Source organism: Otolemur garnettii, unplaced genomic scaffold (assembly GCF_000181295.1).
Source record: "Otolemur garnettii isolate 467f Iridium unplaced genomic scaffold, OtoGar3 scaffold00028, whole genome shotgun sequence".
NCBI lineage: Eukaryota > Metazoa > Chordata > Mammalia > Primates > Galagidae > Otolemur > Otolemur garnettii.
In genome coordinates this window covers 11,467,029-11,485,566 of record NW_003852423.1, presented here as the reverse complement: position 1 = coordinate 11,485,566, position 18,538 = coordinate 11,467,029, and the positions used below count along the sequence as shown (strand labels likewise).

Genomic DNA, 18,538 nt, shown 5'->3' with positions numbered 1-18,538 from the left:
TGCTAATAAAAGACTGACAACAGATAAACAACTAGGAAATATCACTTAGAATAGGCACGTGAAAATTGGGACCCTCTGAGATTGCACTATCCATGTTTTTCTGCTGGAAAGGAGAGTCAAGTGTAGAAATCCCATTTCAAGTATCTCAGTAATGGGTTGGCCAGGCCACACTGTTGTAGGGACATGGCTTATCTGGGGCAAAGTGTAACCTGACTTCATCAACATTATTTCCTAGTTACAGTTTAACCAGGTGAGCAAGATGTGAACCTTGCCTTTAAACCTCATTAGAGCACTAGCACTATGCACCTGGATAGCCCTGGCAACACTCAAAATCTTCCTGGGTCTGACCTCTGAGTTACACAGCAGACTTACGGACTGCTCTCCGTAGTGACTGCTGTAGGGGCGTGATATTTGCTTCCTATTTGGATGTGTAAGGCTGACCTTACAAGAGCCAGACGTTCTTCATAACCCTTGCATCTCAGGCTGGGTCACCCCGCTCCCACTCTCATCAATGAGTAATGCTAGGCTAGGGAAGGGTGAGAGAGCATATATTGTAACACGTGATTCTATCAGTTCCTTTTTTCTTGTAACAATGAAATATACAACATACTCTTCCAACACTAGTAATTATATGAGGTAATACACATTTATTTTCCAGTTGAATTTTAAGAAATAAAAAACACCTGGAAAGATTAAAGAGCTAAACTTTGCCTATTATCAACGATGATTTAATCCCCTCTTAATTTTCCTTATCCCACCACTTCTGCCTCAAGTTATGCTCTGGCATGTGTGCTGTTCCTCGGTGGCTCTCTCCAGCCAGCCCACCTGCCTCCATTAGCTCAGACCCCCTGAGCTCTATAGCACCTTGGCCTCAAGAGCCCTTACCTACTGCTTATAATTTCACCTTGGAAATGTCTACGTATGTTCTGAACACACACTTGCAAGGTCTATTTTATATTACAACAAGTTCAAAGAATCCAAAGAGAGTGGTTTCTTTTTTGGGGGTATGTATTTTGGTAGGTCAGAGTATATAATAAGAAGAGATATTTTTATTTTTTTAAAAAAGCACAAGACATTTGGTTCTATCTTTAGGGGAAAAAAAACCCTCGTATGTCAACTTTTTTTTCTAACATTGGTTTTACTCGAAGGTTTTCCCTTCTATGCTACTAAAGCAAGTTCAATTCGGAACAAAACTACATCAAGAAAAAAGGCTGACTGCATTAGTGAGTGAGATGAAAGCCTGAAGGAATAATGATGGGAAAAGTCCTTTATTCTTGGTTGTGTCAACATCAGGGGGTGGGGGGAGAGACAAATAGAGAAAAGTCCAGGATGAAAAGAACAGAAATATTTTTTGCTCTGGAAGAAAGGGCCTTCTGATTACTACACATGAAACCAATTAAAAGGTAATGAGATCAATTTTTGCTTGTGGCTTGTAGAATCAATCTCATTACTTTAGAGACACACTTTGTCTGGATGTCTTGAATCAGTAGAGTTTTTACATTCCCCCAAATGCACTTTGTTTTAAAACATTTATTTCAATGAATAGAAGAAGAAAAGGGGAGAGAAATGTGGAATAGTAGAAAATCCCTCTGAGTTCACTAAAAATCCATGATTCGAAATGGATCAGGTCAGTTGAGAATGACACGGTCGATCAGTGTGGCTTGTGAAGGTCCAGACATGCCTAAGACAAGATAAATGCCCTAAACCTACAAGACTATGAAGTCTAGGTATAACTAATAAAATTTTAAAGATCATGATGAATAAATGGATGCTCTTGCTGGCTTAAAAGAGTAGTTTTTACAAATAAAACTAGAAAAGGATGAGACAGGTAGATACTTAGGAACACAACTAGAAACAAATGCATAAAAGGAGGAAGGAATATTTCAAGCAGTATATAAAAATTGCATTCAGGTCTTAGGTGATATCTCAGGGTAGTTTTTATTTGCATTTCTCTCCTGATTAGGGACAATGAGCATTTTTTCATATGTTTGTTAGCCATTCATCTGCCTTGTTTAAAGAAGATTCTAGTCATGCCTCTTGCCCAGTGATATATAGGATTGTTGGATCTTTATTTGTTGATTACTTTGAGTTCTCTGTAGGTCATAGTTATCAAGCTTTTGTCTGATTCATAATATGCAAATATCTTTTACCATTTTGAAGGCTGTATATTTGCTTTGGTTGTTGTTTCCTTAGCTATACAGAAGCTTTTCAGTTTAATTAAGTCCCATTTGTTTATTTTTGTTGCTGTTGCAAGTCTCGTGGAAGTCTTCCCTGATATATCCCCTAACCCCAGTGAGAATGGCCCACACCACAAAGTCTCAAAGCTGCAGGTGCTGGTTTGGATGTGGAGAGAAGGGAACACTTTTACGCTGCTGGTGGGACGGCAAACTAATACAACCTTTTAGGAAGGAAGTGTGGAGAATCCTCAAAGAACTCAAATTAGACCTCCCATTTGATCCTGCAATCTCATTACTAGGCATCTACTCAGAAGAAAAAAAAATCCTTTTATCATAAGGACATTTGTACTAGACTGTTGATTGCAGCTCAACTTACAATCAGCAAAATGTGGAAACAACTTAAATGCCCACCAGCTGAGGAATGGAGTAACAAGCTGTGGTATATGTATACCATGGAATACTATTCAGCCATTAAAAAGATGGAGACTTTACATCTTTTGTATTAACCTGAATGGAGGTCGAACACATTTTTCTTAGTAGAGCATCACAGGAATGGGGAATCAAGAATCCAATGTACTCTATCCTAATATGATAGGATAGGTAGTAGATGAACAAAGTAGATAATACAAGGTGGGGGGAGGGAAATGAGGGAGTGGGGAGAGGAGAGGAGGAAGGGGGATGAAGGTCATGATGTATGCACACCTCTTGGGGGCAGGACACAATTATAAGAAGTACTTTATCTAACAAATGCAATCAGTGTAACCTAATTCTTTTGTCCTCAGTGAATCCCAAACAATAAAAACGAAAAATGAATACAATTCAATGGAAGGAAAAATACAGTAGTGAAATACTACTACAGTTTAGGACTGGCCACTGTCATCTGCACTTGGCCTGACCTTTGACAATCAAGAAGAAAACTGATTCTAATTACAAGTGCTAGAAACCTCCACAATCCATTTTTGCATTTAAAAAAAATAGTTCTCCAAAATGGATTATTCTATGGCGAGGGAGAAGGATAGGAAACTACATAAAATGGAGAACAATTTGAAATAATAGTATGCAATTTTATTTCTCGTTTTTGAAATTGCTTTTTATAATCTCCTTGTCACTGTAGCAATTTCAAAAGAGACAAATGACACCAAATCATTGACAGTTACAAAAGAATTTCTGCTTATTTGGTGCATCCTTTAGGTAATTCTAGTGGAACTTGACTTTAAATGAGTCATGTGAGCAAATCTTGTCATTTTGGTATTTTGGAAAGACCAGAAAGAAACTTAAGACTATTCCAGGAAAAACTATTAGCTGTGTTTAAGTAAGTACCTTAACAATTGCCAAAATTCCAACTCACCACCCAAATGACAGCATTGGGTAAATCTGATACTCTATTAGTAATAGTTTGAGAATTCTAAATTCCTTACGTTAGCGATCTCTATCCTTTTTTCATCATTTAGCTATATATTTACTGACTGCCCACTGGTGCTTGGCATGCTCAGTGCTGGGGCTTACCCATGATTAAGACGGATGAAATCTCTGCAGCTTGTATTCTCGGGGAGAGAAATCTATAAGCAGCAATTAAATATGTTAAGAAAGTGTATTAGAGATTGCAGGGTGCGATGACAGAGATTGAGGACTTGGGAGGTACTAATTTTCATGGGGTTCAGGGATGGTTTGTTATTCTATGACATTTAATCAGAAAACTAAACATGCAGAGAACCTGAGTATGAGAACTCTAGGCCAAGAGCAAGTGCAAAGGCCCTGCAGTAGTGACACTGCGATTTGTTTGATGAATGGTAATAGGGGCTAGTGGGGCCCAAAGGGAGGGCACTCTGAGCAGGAAGGTAAGATAATGACAAATGCAGGAGGCCCACCCATGGCTCACAGGCACAGCAGGAAGTTTGCTTTTATTCAAAGAGTAAAGTGAAGGGTCTGATTTATATTTAACAATGATGATTTGGGATACTGTCTGCTGAATGGACTCTGTGTGTGTGTGTGTCTGTGTGTGTTGTGTATAAATATGGGCTACAGAGAAGGTGCCAAAAAAGGATGCAGGGCTTTCAGGAAGGAGGCTCCTGATCTGCTATAAAATCCAAGCAAGAAATGCCGACGGCCCAAACCACACGATGGTCATAGAGATGGAGTCAAGTGGGGAAAATGCAACATATACTTGGAGATAAGATGAATGCTTGCTAAGAGTAGAAGAGAAAGGGGCGAGGGTGGGAAAACCAAGTCCAGGTTTCTGAAGTTGGATGGGGTCCTAACTAACTAATGGAGTGGGGTCTAGTTCAGTATTGAACATTATTAGGCTGGTGCTGGCTTGTGGGACACCTACCTAAAGAGGTCAAGCAGACAGATAGATGGAGGTGCTTGAACCCCAGAGAAGAGGCCTCAGCTAGAGAAACAAATTTGAGAGTTAATATCCTACACAGTTGCTGGCAGACCACCCAGGCACACACTTGGTAATATATAAATGCTTATGAAGTGACTGATTGGTAATTGACGGAAAGAGTAAGTGAGAATTCTGTATACTGGAAGATGTTTTGAACCTCTTGGCAAGGAGTATTCAGGAAATGCCAGCAGAGTGCCAGGTGCCATGGCTGCTTAATAAATATTAATTTGCGGTGATGAATCCCAGGAACGCAATGAGCTGTTATTTCAGTAGCTGACCCTGCTCAGCTTAACTGGTGCCGGAGCCATGGTTCAGCCGCTTGTGTCTTCTGTTCCTCATCCGCAGTATCTTTTCTCCTGGTGGTTTAATTTCTGACCTGGGCATCTCGCTTTATTGGTAATCACTGCCTTTTTGCCCTCACACTGGAAGAATACTGCCATTGCTCTGACTCTGCCTCTAACTGTTGTCTCAGAGCCTGCTCTTTATAGGTTTCAGAATCTGCCATGAATCATGAACATTAATTGCGTACCTGTTATGTGTCAGGCACCACACTACACCTTTGACTCATATGTGCCAAATATAACAACTGTGCAAGACAGATGTTCACCCTTGGGTTAGGCCTTCACATGCCCTACTCTAAGGAGGGTAGCTAGAAAGTGGTAGAGCAAGAAGTCACAGCAAGTTCAAGCTGAATCTGCAGCTGAGCTCCCTGCCTTCCCGATTTCTAAGCTTATTGGATTTGGTCTGCTGAGTCAGTCTGTACCCTTGACTCACCTAGCTCCCCAGCAAAGTCTATTAGGTGGTTGGTATCTGTTGATAGCCTTCATGGATCAAGTCAGGATGGCCTGTGTCTGCACCTGGAGTGGCACTGTTCCCTGTCTCTGTAATTGCACACATCACTTGGTGCTCTAATGTGGGTATTTATCATGTTGAACTGGGGGATCCCAAGCAGAGAGAGGCCCAAACCCAGGAAGGTATTAATTGTCAGAGAAACGAGAGAGATTGAGTATACTGGAGCCACCCATCCAGGGACCAGAGGAGAGGTGGGCGGGAGGAGATGGGTTTAAGAGGGAGGAGTGTGGGTCAAGAGGGAAGAGTGTGGAGCTATGTATAGAAGAAAGAAATGGGTGTTTAATAATAATAGTTAGCTAAAGGGTAAGATGAAACAGAAAAATGTATACAGAAAAAAATTATAACTCATTGTTCAAAAGAAATAGCTCTTTATGCAAATGTGTTAATAAAGCTTCAGTCTCTGGCTACACACGCACATGGACAGGCTTTCTGTCTTCATTAGGCATGTCCCCCAAGCATGCAAGCGTGTTACAAGGCAAAGAGATATTTAACTAAATGCCATATGTAGTAGGAGCTGTGGTTTCACCAGCATCTGAGAGAAGGTAGAACCTTCACTCCCGGGAAGCAGGTCCTGGGAGGCTGAACAATTCGGGCTGAAATTATTTGCAGTTAACATCATAGTGGAGAACAAAGTGAACTGAAGCTACCCCTGTGGGCTCTTCCCTGAGCAGCACCTTTCCATCAGGTAAACTCGACTAGTTATTACCCAGCACCTGCCTGGCTGGCTGGACCCCACACTGCCTGTGGGGCAAATGGAGCTGAGAAATCTCCATGTCACGTTAGACTTCACGGCAGAAAGGGATATGGAATTCTGAGAAGCTACTTATGGGTCAAGCATCAGCCAGCCTTCACTTATGAGTGAATCAAATTAGTAAAAGTTGGAATGTGAAGAGCTTGGTTCACCAGATAGATAAGACAAGAAAGGCAACAGATGCACCATGTCCTTTAGAGTCTGCGTGGAACCCTGGGAAGAGTTTTCACGTGGACAGTCTGAATCCACCTATCTCTACTGCTAATATTCTACTCGACTTAAAGGACAATTTGACATGGTTCCAAGGATTTTTAGAAACAAAGAGACAATTTCTCTCTCTCTCTCCCCACTCCTCACCCCTGTCTCACAGTCACACACATATATACACAGAGCTAAAATCTTAAATATATATTTAATTACATCATAATTTTCTTCCCTTTTATTAGGACAGCCAAAATGCTAACAGCCAAATTCTTTGCTTATTCCCAGAACCTAGACCAAAGCTGAAACAGAGCAGGTTCCCATATATATCTGCTGACTAAATGGACACATACACGGCTATTCACCATGCCCTGGATCTCCAGCGAGTACCTGGCTTTGCCTCGTGCCTTTTTACTAATACCTCTTAGTTGTACTCTAATTTTACAAACATCCTCTTCATTGAGATATTTTAATGCCTCTACTCCTCTAAGAATGGCAATAAGTTTTCTGATGGAGAAAATTTGAGAATTTTCTAAATGAAAAGTAGAAGGGAAAGAATTTTTAGCAACTTGTTTTTTAATTCTCCTGCAAACACATTTTTATAGTACATCTCATTCAAACATTTGTACTTATTTGATTTTTCTCTGATTCAAATAGTATTGAATATTACTGAATTTGATTACTGAATATCAAATAATATATTACTGGACATATCATTTGGATATACCGGCCACAGAGTTAGTGATAGGACGAAGATCAGAGTTCCAAATGGAGTTCTTTTTTAAGCATCAGATATTTCCTCCCCTCCCGCCATATTCCTGGGGTGAGAAAGTCTACTCTGTGCTGAAATCAGAATTATTTGAGGAAGTTCATTGCCCTTCAACAAAAGTACATTTTATGTGCAAAACTTTATTAAATCATACTGAGTTAGCTCTAAGTATGGGTATGCATGTATCTAAGTCTTTGAAACACGTCCAAAACCAGATCCAGAAAGTACTGACATTCAGAGATGAATCACAAGAACATTGAAATTGGAGCCTTTATCCTTTGATAATAAAGCATATAAGGTGCTTTAAAAGCTATCTGCTACTCTATGTTTAATCAAAGTAATAACAATAAAAATAAGCAAGGACCCGTGCGTCTTTGGTTGGAAGGATATTAATTTTGCTGTTAAAGGAAAACTAGAAAATAGAGCCTTAATACTGCCTTTCAAAATTTGCTGGCACCCCACGTGATCAGAGAACTGATTAGTGAAGGAGGGCTAGGGAATGTTCTGCAGGCCGGGAAACATTTTTATGAGCTGATATATTTTTTAAGTTATCTCCAAGAATAAAAACATAGTCACTTTTCTTGTAAGGTTTTATTAGTTTAAAATGTCAAGAAAATATAACCAAGGATAAAGGTTTGCTAAATATGGATATTGAAAATACCCGGCCATTTATTCTTCTCTGTACTTTCTCTGCTGGAAATATTTCATAATAATAAATGCTAAAAGAATCAAAATGACATTAAGAAAGAAGATAACCAGAATACGTGTTCTGGGGGGTTATAAATGATGTTTAATTTGCTTCTGCAGTGGTTAAAACATGTGAGACATTTGATTCCTAGTTAGTATTTTTAAAATAATGTCTGATTTCAAAATATAGATTATGAGGACATTACATTTTTTTTTATTAAATCATAGCTGTGTACATTAATGCAATCGTGGGGTACAATGTGCTGGTTTTATATACAATTCGAAATGTTTTCATCAAACTGGTTAACATAGCCTTCACGGCATTTTCTTAGTTATTGTGTAAAGACATTAAATTTGTTGACACTCTAACAAACGTTAAAAGAAATCAACTCCCAGGAAACCTGAAATCCCTCCAATAGCAACATAGTGCTGACAATTCATCATATTTAACAAGGTGTATTGGAAATAGCTGAGTACTGACCTCCCGAGGACAAATGATCCTCTTGGGACGAGGTGCCTCTTGCTGTAACTGATATACTGCCAGAAAAGAAAAAAATAATTAGAATTAGAGTACAGCAATGCATACCAACGTGCCTTCAAATATTTCCACAAGTAATCCATAAGTAAATCCCAAGAACTGCAAGTATAAAAAACAAGATACAGGCACGTTTTTGACACTGGATAAAGTCAGGTCATTTATATGGAAATTAGTCACCATGACGATAAACTGGCAAAATTGATATTTTTTTTGTTCTTATAAGGCCAATTTAGTTTCGTAATTGTTACTGGCATTGTTCATTTCATGGCTTCCTTAGAAGACTAGATATGGCTAAAATTCTTTTGACGACTTTAAAGATGAAATTCTGCTTGTGAATACCTAAGTAGTAAGATCATATAATAGGATTCCTGAATTTAAATGCTGCTGTCTCTTACCATACCAGGGAAAGAACTGGCATTCGAGGAGGAGCATCATTTTCTGAAATGTTAGTTACATACAAAGACACCGCTGATTCTGTGAGTAAATGAAACACCAAGCCATTTCTTTCTCTCCCCTCTACCCACCATGCTTGCCTTGCCTATCATTGTAAATTCTCATCCTTTCAAAGACTTCCCACCCATTATCATTCCTCTCTCCTGGGGCCTTTCACATCTTAAATAATAATAATAACTCTCTTCTACCCTGCTTTAAGGACAGATTTTCAGGCTTGGGCTTGGAGGAAAGCAGGTCATTGTGTATAATATAATTTGTCAGACTATGATTTGTGATTTTTCAGACCATAATGAGTAATTTTTCGGCTCCTTGGCTAGCATGGTTATTTTTCTTTGAAGGAAAATCTACCCTGTGCAGGTACCTTTGAGTTCTACTTCTGTGAAAATAAGAGGCTGAACACAAACCAAGCCGATAGAACCTTCAGAATCCTAAAGAGGGAAAAATTAATTTTAGACGGAATAAATCTACAAAAAGTTAAAAAGCAGGTCAGCATAGAGTATTGCCAGAAAATGTAATGAGATAAGCAAATTTTTCGGATTTATTTTTAGGCCTAAAAATAAAAGAGAAATTTTAATTGAAGGGTAGACAGTCAGATGGAAAGAGAAAGTGATGGAATAGATTTTGTAATGAAGGCTCCCCAATGCCTTTGGCACAACATGGTTATTTCCTTACCTAATTAAGTGCAGACTCGCCAGTGTCAGCACACAGAAGAAACTTCCCAACCCTCCTATCGATGTTGAAATGTGCCACACTTCTAAGAGAAAGTTGCCTACACTAATGATGAGGCGTGTGTCACTTAAGGACGACTGTACCCGTATATGAAAGAAAATCGGAGTTCAGCATAGCCCTTTCTGAGCTCAGAAAGACACCAAAAATGACAGATAGATAAAAAGAAGAGCTTCAGAAGCTTGCCTCTCTCTGGAGAAAGAGTGTGCAGATCCTAATGCATCAGTACGTGGCAGTGTGGCTGGTGGAGGAGAGATGAGCTGCCTTGCCCATGAGACCATCAGCCGGTTGGCACCTGTTACTCAGCTTGAGCGACCTATTTCCACCGGCCTCTATACTTCCCCAGTTTTTCCTCCTATCCTGGCTGCTCCTTCTCATGCCCGTTGCTGACTCCTCCTTCACTGAAACCCTCTTCAGGCTCCGTTCTCTGTCTTCTCCACAAAGAATCTCCTCTACATACCTTACACACAAAAGGCTCTGTCATCTCTGCTCAGAACCCAAATTTCCATTTCTCCTGAGTTCCTCAAAAGGACCTCAAGTTCAACCTGTCAAAAGTTGAACTCAGGATGCTTTCCTCCAAATCTGGGCCTCTTCCAGGCATCCTGATGTCAGCAAAGGAGCCATTATCCATCCTATTTCTCCAGCTGGCATCTTAGAAGTTGTTCATCACACCTCACATGGCCAGTTTATCAACAGACCTGTTAACTCTGCTTAAGTCTCTTAAGCCATTCCTCTCCATCACTATCACCAATCTCTACTTCAAGCTCTAGACCAGTGGTCCTCAACCTGTGGGTTGCGACCCGTTTGGGGGTTGAACGATCCTTACACAGAGGTCACCTAAGACCATCCTGTATATCAAATATTTACATTACAATTCATAACAGTAGCAAAATTACAGTTCTAAAGTAGCAATGAAAATAAATTTATGGTTGGGGGTCATCACAACATAAGGAAGTGTATTTAAGGGTCATGGCATTAGGAAGGTTGAGAACCACTGCTCTAGACTCTTACCACCCTCCAGCCTGTTCTAGACCTGGGTGGCCAGAGTGATTATTTTAAAATGTCAATCAGATCATGTCACTCCCCTGCTTAAAAGCCTTCCATTAGCTCCCATTGCTCTCAGCTGAAGATCAACATCTCTAACCTTGTGATACTTCTCTAAATGACCTCGCCTCCATCTACTTTTACAACCTTACCATGCATCATGCTCTCTTTCCCAAATGCACAGTGCTCCCTTCAAACTCAGGGCTTCTGGACAAACTATTCTCTGTGTCGGCTGCTCCACTAAAATGATTATTTTTCTTTGAAGGAAAAAATACGGTATCTTCCTCTCACCCCACCCCCCACCTCTTATTATCCACCCTCATTATCATGACCCCAGGTCAAACATCAGCTTTGTGGAAGAGTCTTTCTTGGTCTCTCACACCAGACCCAAAGACACTGCCCTAGTCTCTGCTCTTATAATTCCCTGCACTTTCCTTTATATAACATATCACAATTATAATTCTGTATTTTGGGGTGTAGGTGCTAGAAACTATCATCTCTCTCCCCCATCTTGTAAGTCCAACCTTCAGGGAAGAGATTGTGTTTGGTTTTGCTTAGTCTTATACCCACAGTATTTGTTGAAGTGCTGTGGATACAAACACAAATAAAATCACATCCTCTATTTCAAGAATCCTATCAGCTATAGAGGGATATTCAGAAATTAAAAATGTGTTTATGAAATAGTGCAGTGAACACAGAAGCGGGTTACCAACACCCCTCAGAAAGGAAGAATTAAATGTACGAAGGTCCATCTTCCAATGGATACCGTGTTCCCGCAGCAAAGAGTGAGAATCTCTCTACACACTGACAAGGGATGATATTCAGGATATTCTGAGAAGTAAAAAGAGCACAGTGAAGAAACACACACAGGAACCCATATATACCCAGAGTACAATGCATATAGCAAGGTAGCAAAAGTGCACGTGTACCCCATGAATATATACAAATAAAAACCAAATTAAAACATTTTTAACGTTTAAAAAGAAAGGGAGTAAAATTTATTTTTGCTTGTATCTATATAAAGAAAATCTGGAAGGAACAAGGAGGTATTAAGAGCAACTACTTTCCAGGGTTGAAAAGAAAGAACAAGGCCAGGAGTAGGGAAAAGATTCCACAACGTACACCTTATTATGTTGTTTTGACTTTTGAATCGTATGTATATATTGTTTAATCAACAGGGTTGTAGGAGATAGACTTCAAGAAGGCTTCTTGTAAAAGAGGAATTACAGGGAAGGACTGGCCGATCACAGATACAGAAACAGCCGTGGACGGTCCCCTGGCTTCCCTAGTACAGCTGTGCCCTCCTTAATCACCAAGGAGGCTGCCTGGAGTTCTTTATTCCCTTCCTTTATTCCTTTCATATCAGACCAAAGCTATTAAACTGCTTTTTAGCAGAATATTGCTGTTAATGAGTGTAATGGGAACAAAAGGGGCCATCTCCTTGAATCACAGAGGATTAGATCTAAGAGGAATCGCAGAACTCACATATGGAGAATCCTGTCCGCTCTCTTCTTCTCATTGTTAACACCTCTTGAGGCCAACGGTTATATGTGGGGGACATGGCTGGAATGGCTTTTGTTAATACCATTTTTAATGAAGGTGGCAAAGAAAGTATACCTGTTATAAAAGAGATCCATTTTTAGCTAAGTGCTCCTTTGTAATTTACAGCAAATGTGTGAGCATGTGCTGTACGCCAGACACCACAGTCAGCATCATGTGGAGGCTTTGAGGATGAATGGAGAGGCAGGGAGAAGAGAAAGGAACCGGCTTGCTAAGCGCCTGCCATGTCAAGAAGACTATTTTATTGAATTGTCATAAGAATACAGAAAAAAAATAAGTGTGTCATTCTCATTTACTGATGAGAAAATAAGTGCAGAGAGGTTAAATATTTGCCCCCAGGGCATCCAGCTAAAACATATGGTTTTGATTTCAAAGCCCCGGTTTATTTTTCCTGTGCCTCAGGGCCTTTGCACTTACTACTCCTCCACCTCAACTGCTCTGTCCCAAGATACCACGGGGCTCACTCTGGGCCTCCACTCAGGTCTCTGCTTCATTCTCATCTTATCAGAGAGGCCTTCTCTGACTTGCTCATGTGAAATTCCACCATCGCTCTGCTCCCTTATATCATTTTATGTTTCTTCACAGCAGTCGTCTCCATTAACACCATTAATAAATACAAAGTGGCTGGGCTTGTGCCTGTAACCCCAGTGCTCCAGGAGCCCAAGACAGGAGACTCTCTTGAGGCCAGGAGTTTAAGATCAGCTCGGGCAACACTAGGAGACCCTGTTCTCTATAAAAACTAAACCATTCGCTGGGCATGGTGGCATGTGCCTGTAATCCCAGCTATTCAGGATGCTGAAGCAGGAGGATCCCTTGAGCCCAGGAGTTTGAAGCTTCAGTGAGGTCTGATCACGCTACTGCACTCCAGCCTGAGTGACAGAGCAAGACAGTGTCTCAAAACAACAACTATAAATACTGTATTTATTCATTTTGTGTATCTTCTTTTACTAAAACCTAAGCTTTTTAAGGGCAGGACTCTGTCCACTGAAGCATCCCCAGCACTTAGAATGATGCTTGGCACACAGCAGATGTTGAATGCATATCTGGTGATTGAATAGACTATCTCTAATGGCCCAATCTGTGCCTCTGATATAGTGAAAGACAAGTGTATGGGAAAAAGAAAACAGGTTGGGCCGATTGATTTAACAAGGAGAAGAGGAAGCAGCCACTCAGTTTACTCAAGTGGTCAGGATGGCTTCCCAAGGGGAGAGACAGGGGCTCTCCCTGAAAGATTAGTGAGGTTTCTGCAGGAAGAAAAGAGAGAGGGGGTTACGGGCTACAGGTGAAGGAAAGGGCAACAGCAGGAAAAGGAAATGGCGTGCTGACAGTCCTGGCCAGGGAGCAACTTGGAAGAGGGAAGGGAGAAGACCCCCTGTAGACCCCACAAGCCAGGGACACCATCTCTGCCTGCTGGTACCTCAGAAGCAGACACCGTAATCTTAGTCAATGGCTTATTTCTCAATGAGCTAGTCTCAGAATCCACAAGACCTGCTCTATGCTGTTCCAAACAATGGGAGTTGGCAAACAGATACAGAAGCCCATTTGCCATCTGTATTATGTATCTCTCTACAAAGATAAAGAGCGGGCAATCAATCACAGCGGTCACCATGTGCCCCGATCTTAGCCTCAAAGGAGAGCCAGTCTTCATTTCCTAGGTTACCTATAACAGAAGAAACATCCATGGAAAAAATCTCCAAGGCTTGTCAAGTATAACTGAAATGAATTATGTAATCTGAACTCATAGCTTCCTGAATTTTCTTTGTTTAATAAACACAAATCCCAAGCAAATGCAATACTATATGTCGCCTCTTGGGTGGTCTGTGAGCCTAGAGGTAAAAGGATGGAATTCACAACTAAGCAACTTCCCAAATATGCTCCAGGCACTGCCCAGCCCTGGGCCCTGGGCAGCACACAGGGAATTTCTGGTGCTGGAGTAAGCTGTTTGGCAGGGGTGGTGGGTACTGGGGAACAGAGGTGGAGATGGCCAGCTGCCCAAGAAACCCAAAGCAGATTGAGAAGTTGAGAGCTCACTGAGATAATGGTCCACTCTCTCATCAGTGATGAAACCTGACATACCCTCTGCTGAGAACAGATTCAACCTGCTCCCTGATGTGAGAAAGCCCACACCTGGGGACGTGGAAATCTGGGCCACCTGGTGATGACACTAAGCCAGTGCTACCTTGCTTCCTGCCCATGTCTTCCCAGTTTTCAGTGTGAGCAGGGAATTGTAGCTGCTTTAGACATCACCTGATGCCCACGCCCTCCCCAGCCTGCCTCAGAAAGGGCTTGCCTTGCTCACAGGATGTCAAGGATTAATGGAGGCTTCCTTCTTCTCTCGTGCAAGAGCACCGTGAGAAACCTAGGAGAACGCTGTCCAGCCTCACACCAGCAGGCCTCAAACCTAAGCATGCATAAGTAAAACCTGTGTTTGTTTGCTTTTTAAATTTCAGATTAATATGAGGGTATAATTGTTTAGGTTACATTGTTTTTATTTCTAAGGTGTTTATTGCAGCTCAATTCACAATTGGCAAAACACGGAAGCAGACCATCGGCTTTGATACCCTGCAGATCCTTCCCGTTTTCCAATGCATAGATGTGGGGCAGGGATGAGGAAGAATCGGTATGAATATTCTCCCCAGCTGATTCTGACTCGGGGGTGGACAGAGAAGGGTCCTGAGGTTCTAAACTCCTACTTGGAAAACAGGCCCAAGCTCTGACTATCTGACCTGCTGCGCCAGGGAGTCTCCCAGGAGAGCTGTCAGTCATAGCACCTGCTGCTCAATAATTGGCCCTTGGCATCCTAAAAAATGTTTTCAGAGTATACCCATGGTGGTTGGCTTTTGAACTTGTCTGCTTGGGATATGCACTTCCTACGGTTTTGGCTTAACATCTGCAATGTAGCTTTATTTATTTATTTTTTTAAAGTGAACTTGAAAGTAGTTTTTCTTTTAGGGAATCAAAACCAAAGCCTTCTCAGAGACTTTATAAGTGTTTTTGCATTTGGTCTGAGAGTTGAAGATCAGCTATAGATGTATGATACTTTGTGGCAAGACTATTCTATGGAAAGAGCTCAGTAAGTGATGGTGGTGGCTTCTGTGAAAAGGAGAGGGACAGAGTGGGCAGGAACTCCAGGGTAGCCTGTGACATCATAGTTTCTCCACTCAACACCCCATCTTATCCATCAATTCCAAGCACAGTGCCTGACTTAAGATAGAGACTGAAGATGCATTTGCTAAATGAAGAAATAAATTAATTAACACCATACTTTATACAAAATATTGAGACAGCCGATTTTTACTGTTCCTTACTCTTCTGAATTTCTTAGTCAGACATCTGTGGCTGCCTCTCCAGCATCCATGTCTATCTTTTCCCATTCCAACATAAATCCAGATTTTCTAATCATGTGGTTTCCCCAAGTTCCAGTGGGGTCCTGATTGGTTTAGGGCAGTTAGCACATCCCAACTCTTTGACCACAGTGATGAACTCAGGAATGGACAGTTCAGGTCAATTAGGGCTGAGATTCAATGTTGAGACTTTGTAGTGTCAAAAAGGTAGACTGTCTCTTTACCTGTTACTTTTTAATATGGAAGTGATAGCCCTGGTATTGTCTGTGGCTATCCGGGGATCACAAAGAAAGAATATTTGAAGTGTAGAGCCAAATCCAGGAAAGTGGAGCCAACACAGGAAGAAATATGCACTGTGTTCTGGTAATGTCATCTGAGTTTCCAGAACAAGTCAAGCCTGAAGCCAGTGCCTCTGGACTTTTTGCTCAAGTCAATCAATGTGATTAAGTATTCTGTTACTTGCAGCCCAGAGCATTGCAATTAGCATTGAAACTTAGAAGCAGCTTCTTATAATGAATCATTAGAAGACAACTAATATTCTTTTAGAAATGATGTCATAATTGGGACAAATTCTTCATCACAAGAATCTGACATTAACCAAGTCAAATTTACAGTCAAAAATAGTCAATAAAAGCAAAAAGATAGCTATACAGATCCCTCATCATTGCAAATCACACATTTTTAAACCAAGACTTATAAACTGTGGCATAAATATACCGCATGCAGTAAATATATGAGAGATTTGATAGTATCAAATTCTAGAGTTTACAAAATGTGTGATGGAAGAATACAGATTACATAAATGATATGCTAACAAGTTTGACATCAGTATTTAAAAGTAATCTCTGAAGGATGATTTGTGAGTACTTCACAGAGAAGAGCTTGGAGATTCCTGAAGTCAGAATGCGTTCACCAACAGGTGAACAAACACAAAACAAATTTAATATTCAGATAGCTTTGCTGCATTTTCAGACCAGGGAAATGCTATAGTTTTAACACATTTGGATTTCTGTAAGTATCACATGAAGGTCTGTAGGCCTTCAGATTCTTTCTAGTCATTCTTCAAGGCTCACATGCAAATTTAGCTTCTTCTGTAAAGTCTTCTGTGATCCCAGGAAGTAGATCCCAGTAGTATTTTGTTACCAGAATCCATTTTAATTTTAAGTGTGTTGGCTTACATTTGTCTCCCTTACTAGACTACAAATTGGAGGAAAGTATAAACCACACTATTCATTGTTTATTCCTAATATCCTCCAATATTCAGAAAGCATTTGCTAAAAGATTAAATGAATGGATCATATTCTTAGGGAATGAGATGAGGTAGCATGAGCTTGGTAATAATATTGTGAGGTATATACAGATGTCTAAGTGGCCTAAAGTCAAAGAATGCATGAAACAGAGCCCAGGTGACTATTAGTTGGGTGTAACAAGGAAGAACTTTACATATGCTATTACTATATTTCACCATGTATAATGTGCATTGTTTTGCCAAAATTTTAGAGGGGAAAAAATAAGAATATGCATTATACATGAGTAGTATGGCTTGGTGGGGCCTCCTGGGGTCTGCAGGCCACCAGGTGCACAGGGTTCCAGTCTGGGAAGATGTGGGATCCAGTGGGAACGGGCAAGTGGCTTCTACCGAACATCTTGATTGAGGAAGGGGTAGTGACAGGGCTGGTGAGGTGGGCTGCGGCTGTGTGGGGACAAGGGCCAGCCCTGCAGAGGTTACTGGGAACCCCACACAGGCTCCAAGGACCCTGCTGGCCTGTGTCAGAAGCTCCCACCCTGCCAGCCATGCCTGTGGCCATCTTGGCTTCAATCTGATGTGGCAGGGAGAGAAGGGCTGGCAGGAGAGAGGGAAGGGGCAGCCTTCACCGAGTGGGCATCTGTGGGAAGGTGTTGCTATCTGCACGCTTACCAGGGGAGCACGAGCCCTCTCCTGGTGTGTCTCTCCCAAGCTGACAACACACCACTTCCTCAAGGAGCATGTTTCTGAAAGTTCAAGCCAAAAACATGGGTGTGCATTATACACGGGAGCTCATGTTACACAGCAAAATACGGTAGGTTTGGACTAACAGCCCTTTTGCAGGTCAGCTTTTATGACTCTAGAGCAAATTAAAAAACTACAACTTGGTTGGATCCAAAAGTGAAACTTAAAACTAATATATGAAGGTAAAATTGATATTGTGACACGGAATCAGCAACCCTTTTTCTCGCTTCCTCAGGACACAGAAGTGCTTTTAAAGGGATCTATTGGGTGGCACAAGGTCTCTTCGAAAAAGGAAAAGTGACTTGAGCCAATACCGTCTTTTCCCTTCAGCAAAGTTCCCTGCCATGTATTCACTCAGCAAATATTTATTAGGTAGTTAATGCACGCAAGGCTGTGTGCATGCAGTGTGCAGGACTCAGTAAGTCAGAGAACACTCCGTACCTCTCACTACAGATATTTTGTTGATTTACTGTCAGAGCACTTCACACTCCATTAGGAAACAAACAAAAAATGCCATCCAATTACTAAGTCATTAGCTCTGCCTTTTAAAATAGAAGATCGGGACGTGAAGCATTAGATTGGAGGGCCCCTTAGAGACCCTGTACAACCCCTTTATTTCACAGATGGAAGATCAGACCAGTGTAACGAAGAACGAGGTGCCTCTGCATGTGCTGACAACAAGGAGGGATAAAAACAAGATGTTTGTGAAGGGAAACAAGTAAGCTGAGGGGACACCAAGTGCAGCCCAAAGCCACTTTCACAAAACAACACAAAAACGACAACAAAAATGCCTGCATGCTAAGCATGGGTTTTTCAACAACTGGAAGGCTGTGTCTTCTAAAATTGACGGGGGTTAGCTACTGGGAAGGAGGAAGAGGGGGTTGAAAATACTGGTGTGTGGATTGTGGGGAACTTTTACTCTCCGCTTCATGTATTTCCCAAATGTTTGGTTTTTACGTAATTTTGTATTGCTTTTTGTAGCAAATATATACATAAATGTATAGAAGTGTGCGTATGTCAGTGCATTTGTGTGTTTATAGTGTATGTATTTTTTTTTTTT

At 41.1% G+C, this 18,538-nt stretch overlaps 1 protein-coding gene across 1 annotated transcript in view; it reads right to left on the bottom strand.

The window, feature by feature from the left end:
• The window catches only part of CHN2 (chimerin 2), a 317,927-nt gene that overhangs the window by 148,352 nt on the left and 151,037 nt on the right, over positions 1 to 18,538 (bottom strand). The window contains exon 3 of the mRNA XM_003788542.3: positions 8,305 to 8,360. Within this exon, the coding sequence (XP_003788590.1) occupies positions 8,305 to 8,360 (56 nt within the window). The remainder of the gene's footprint in view (positions 1 to 8,304; positions 8,361 to 18,538) is intronic.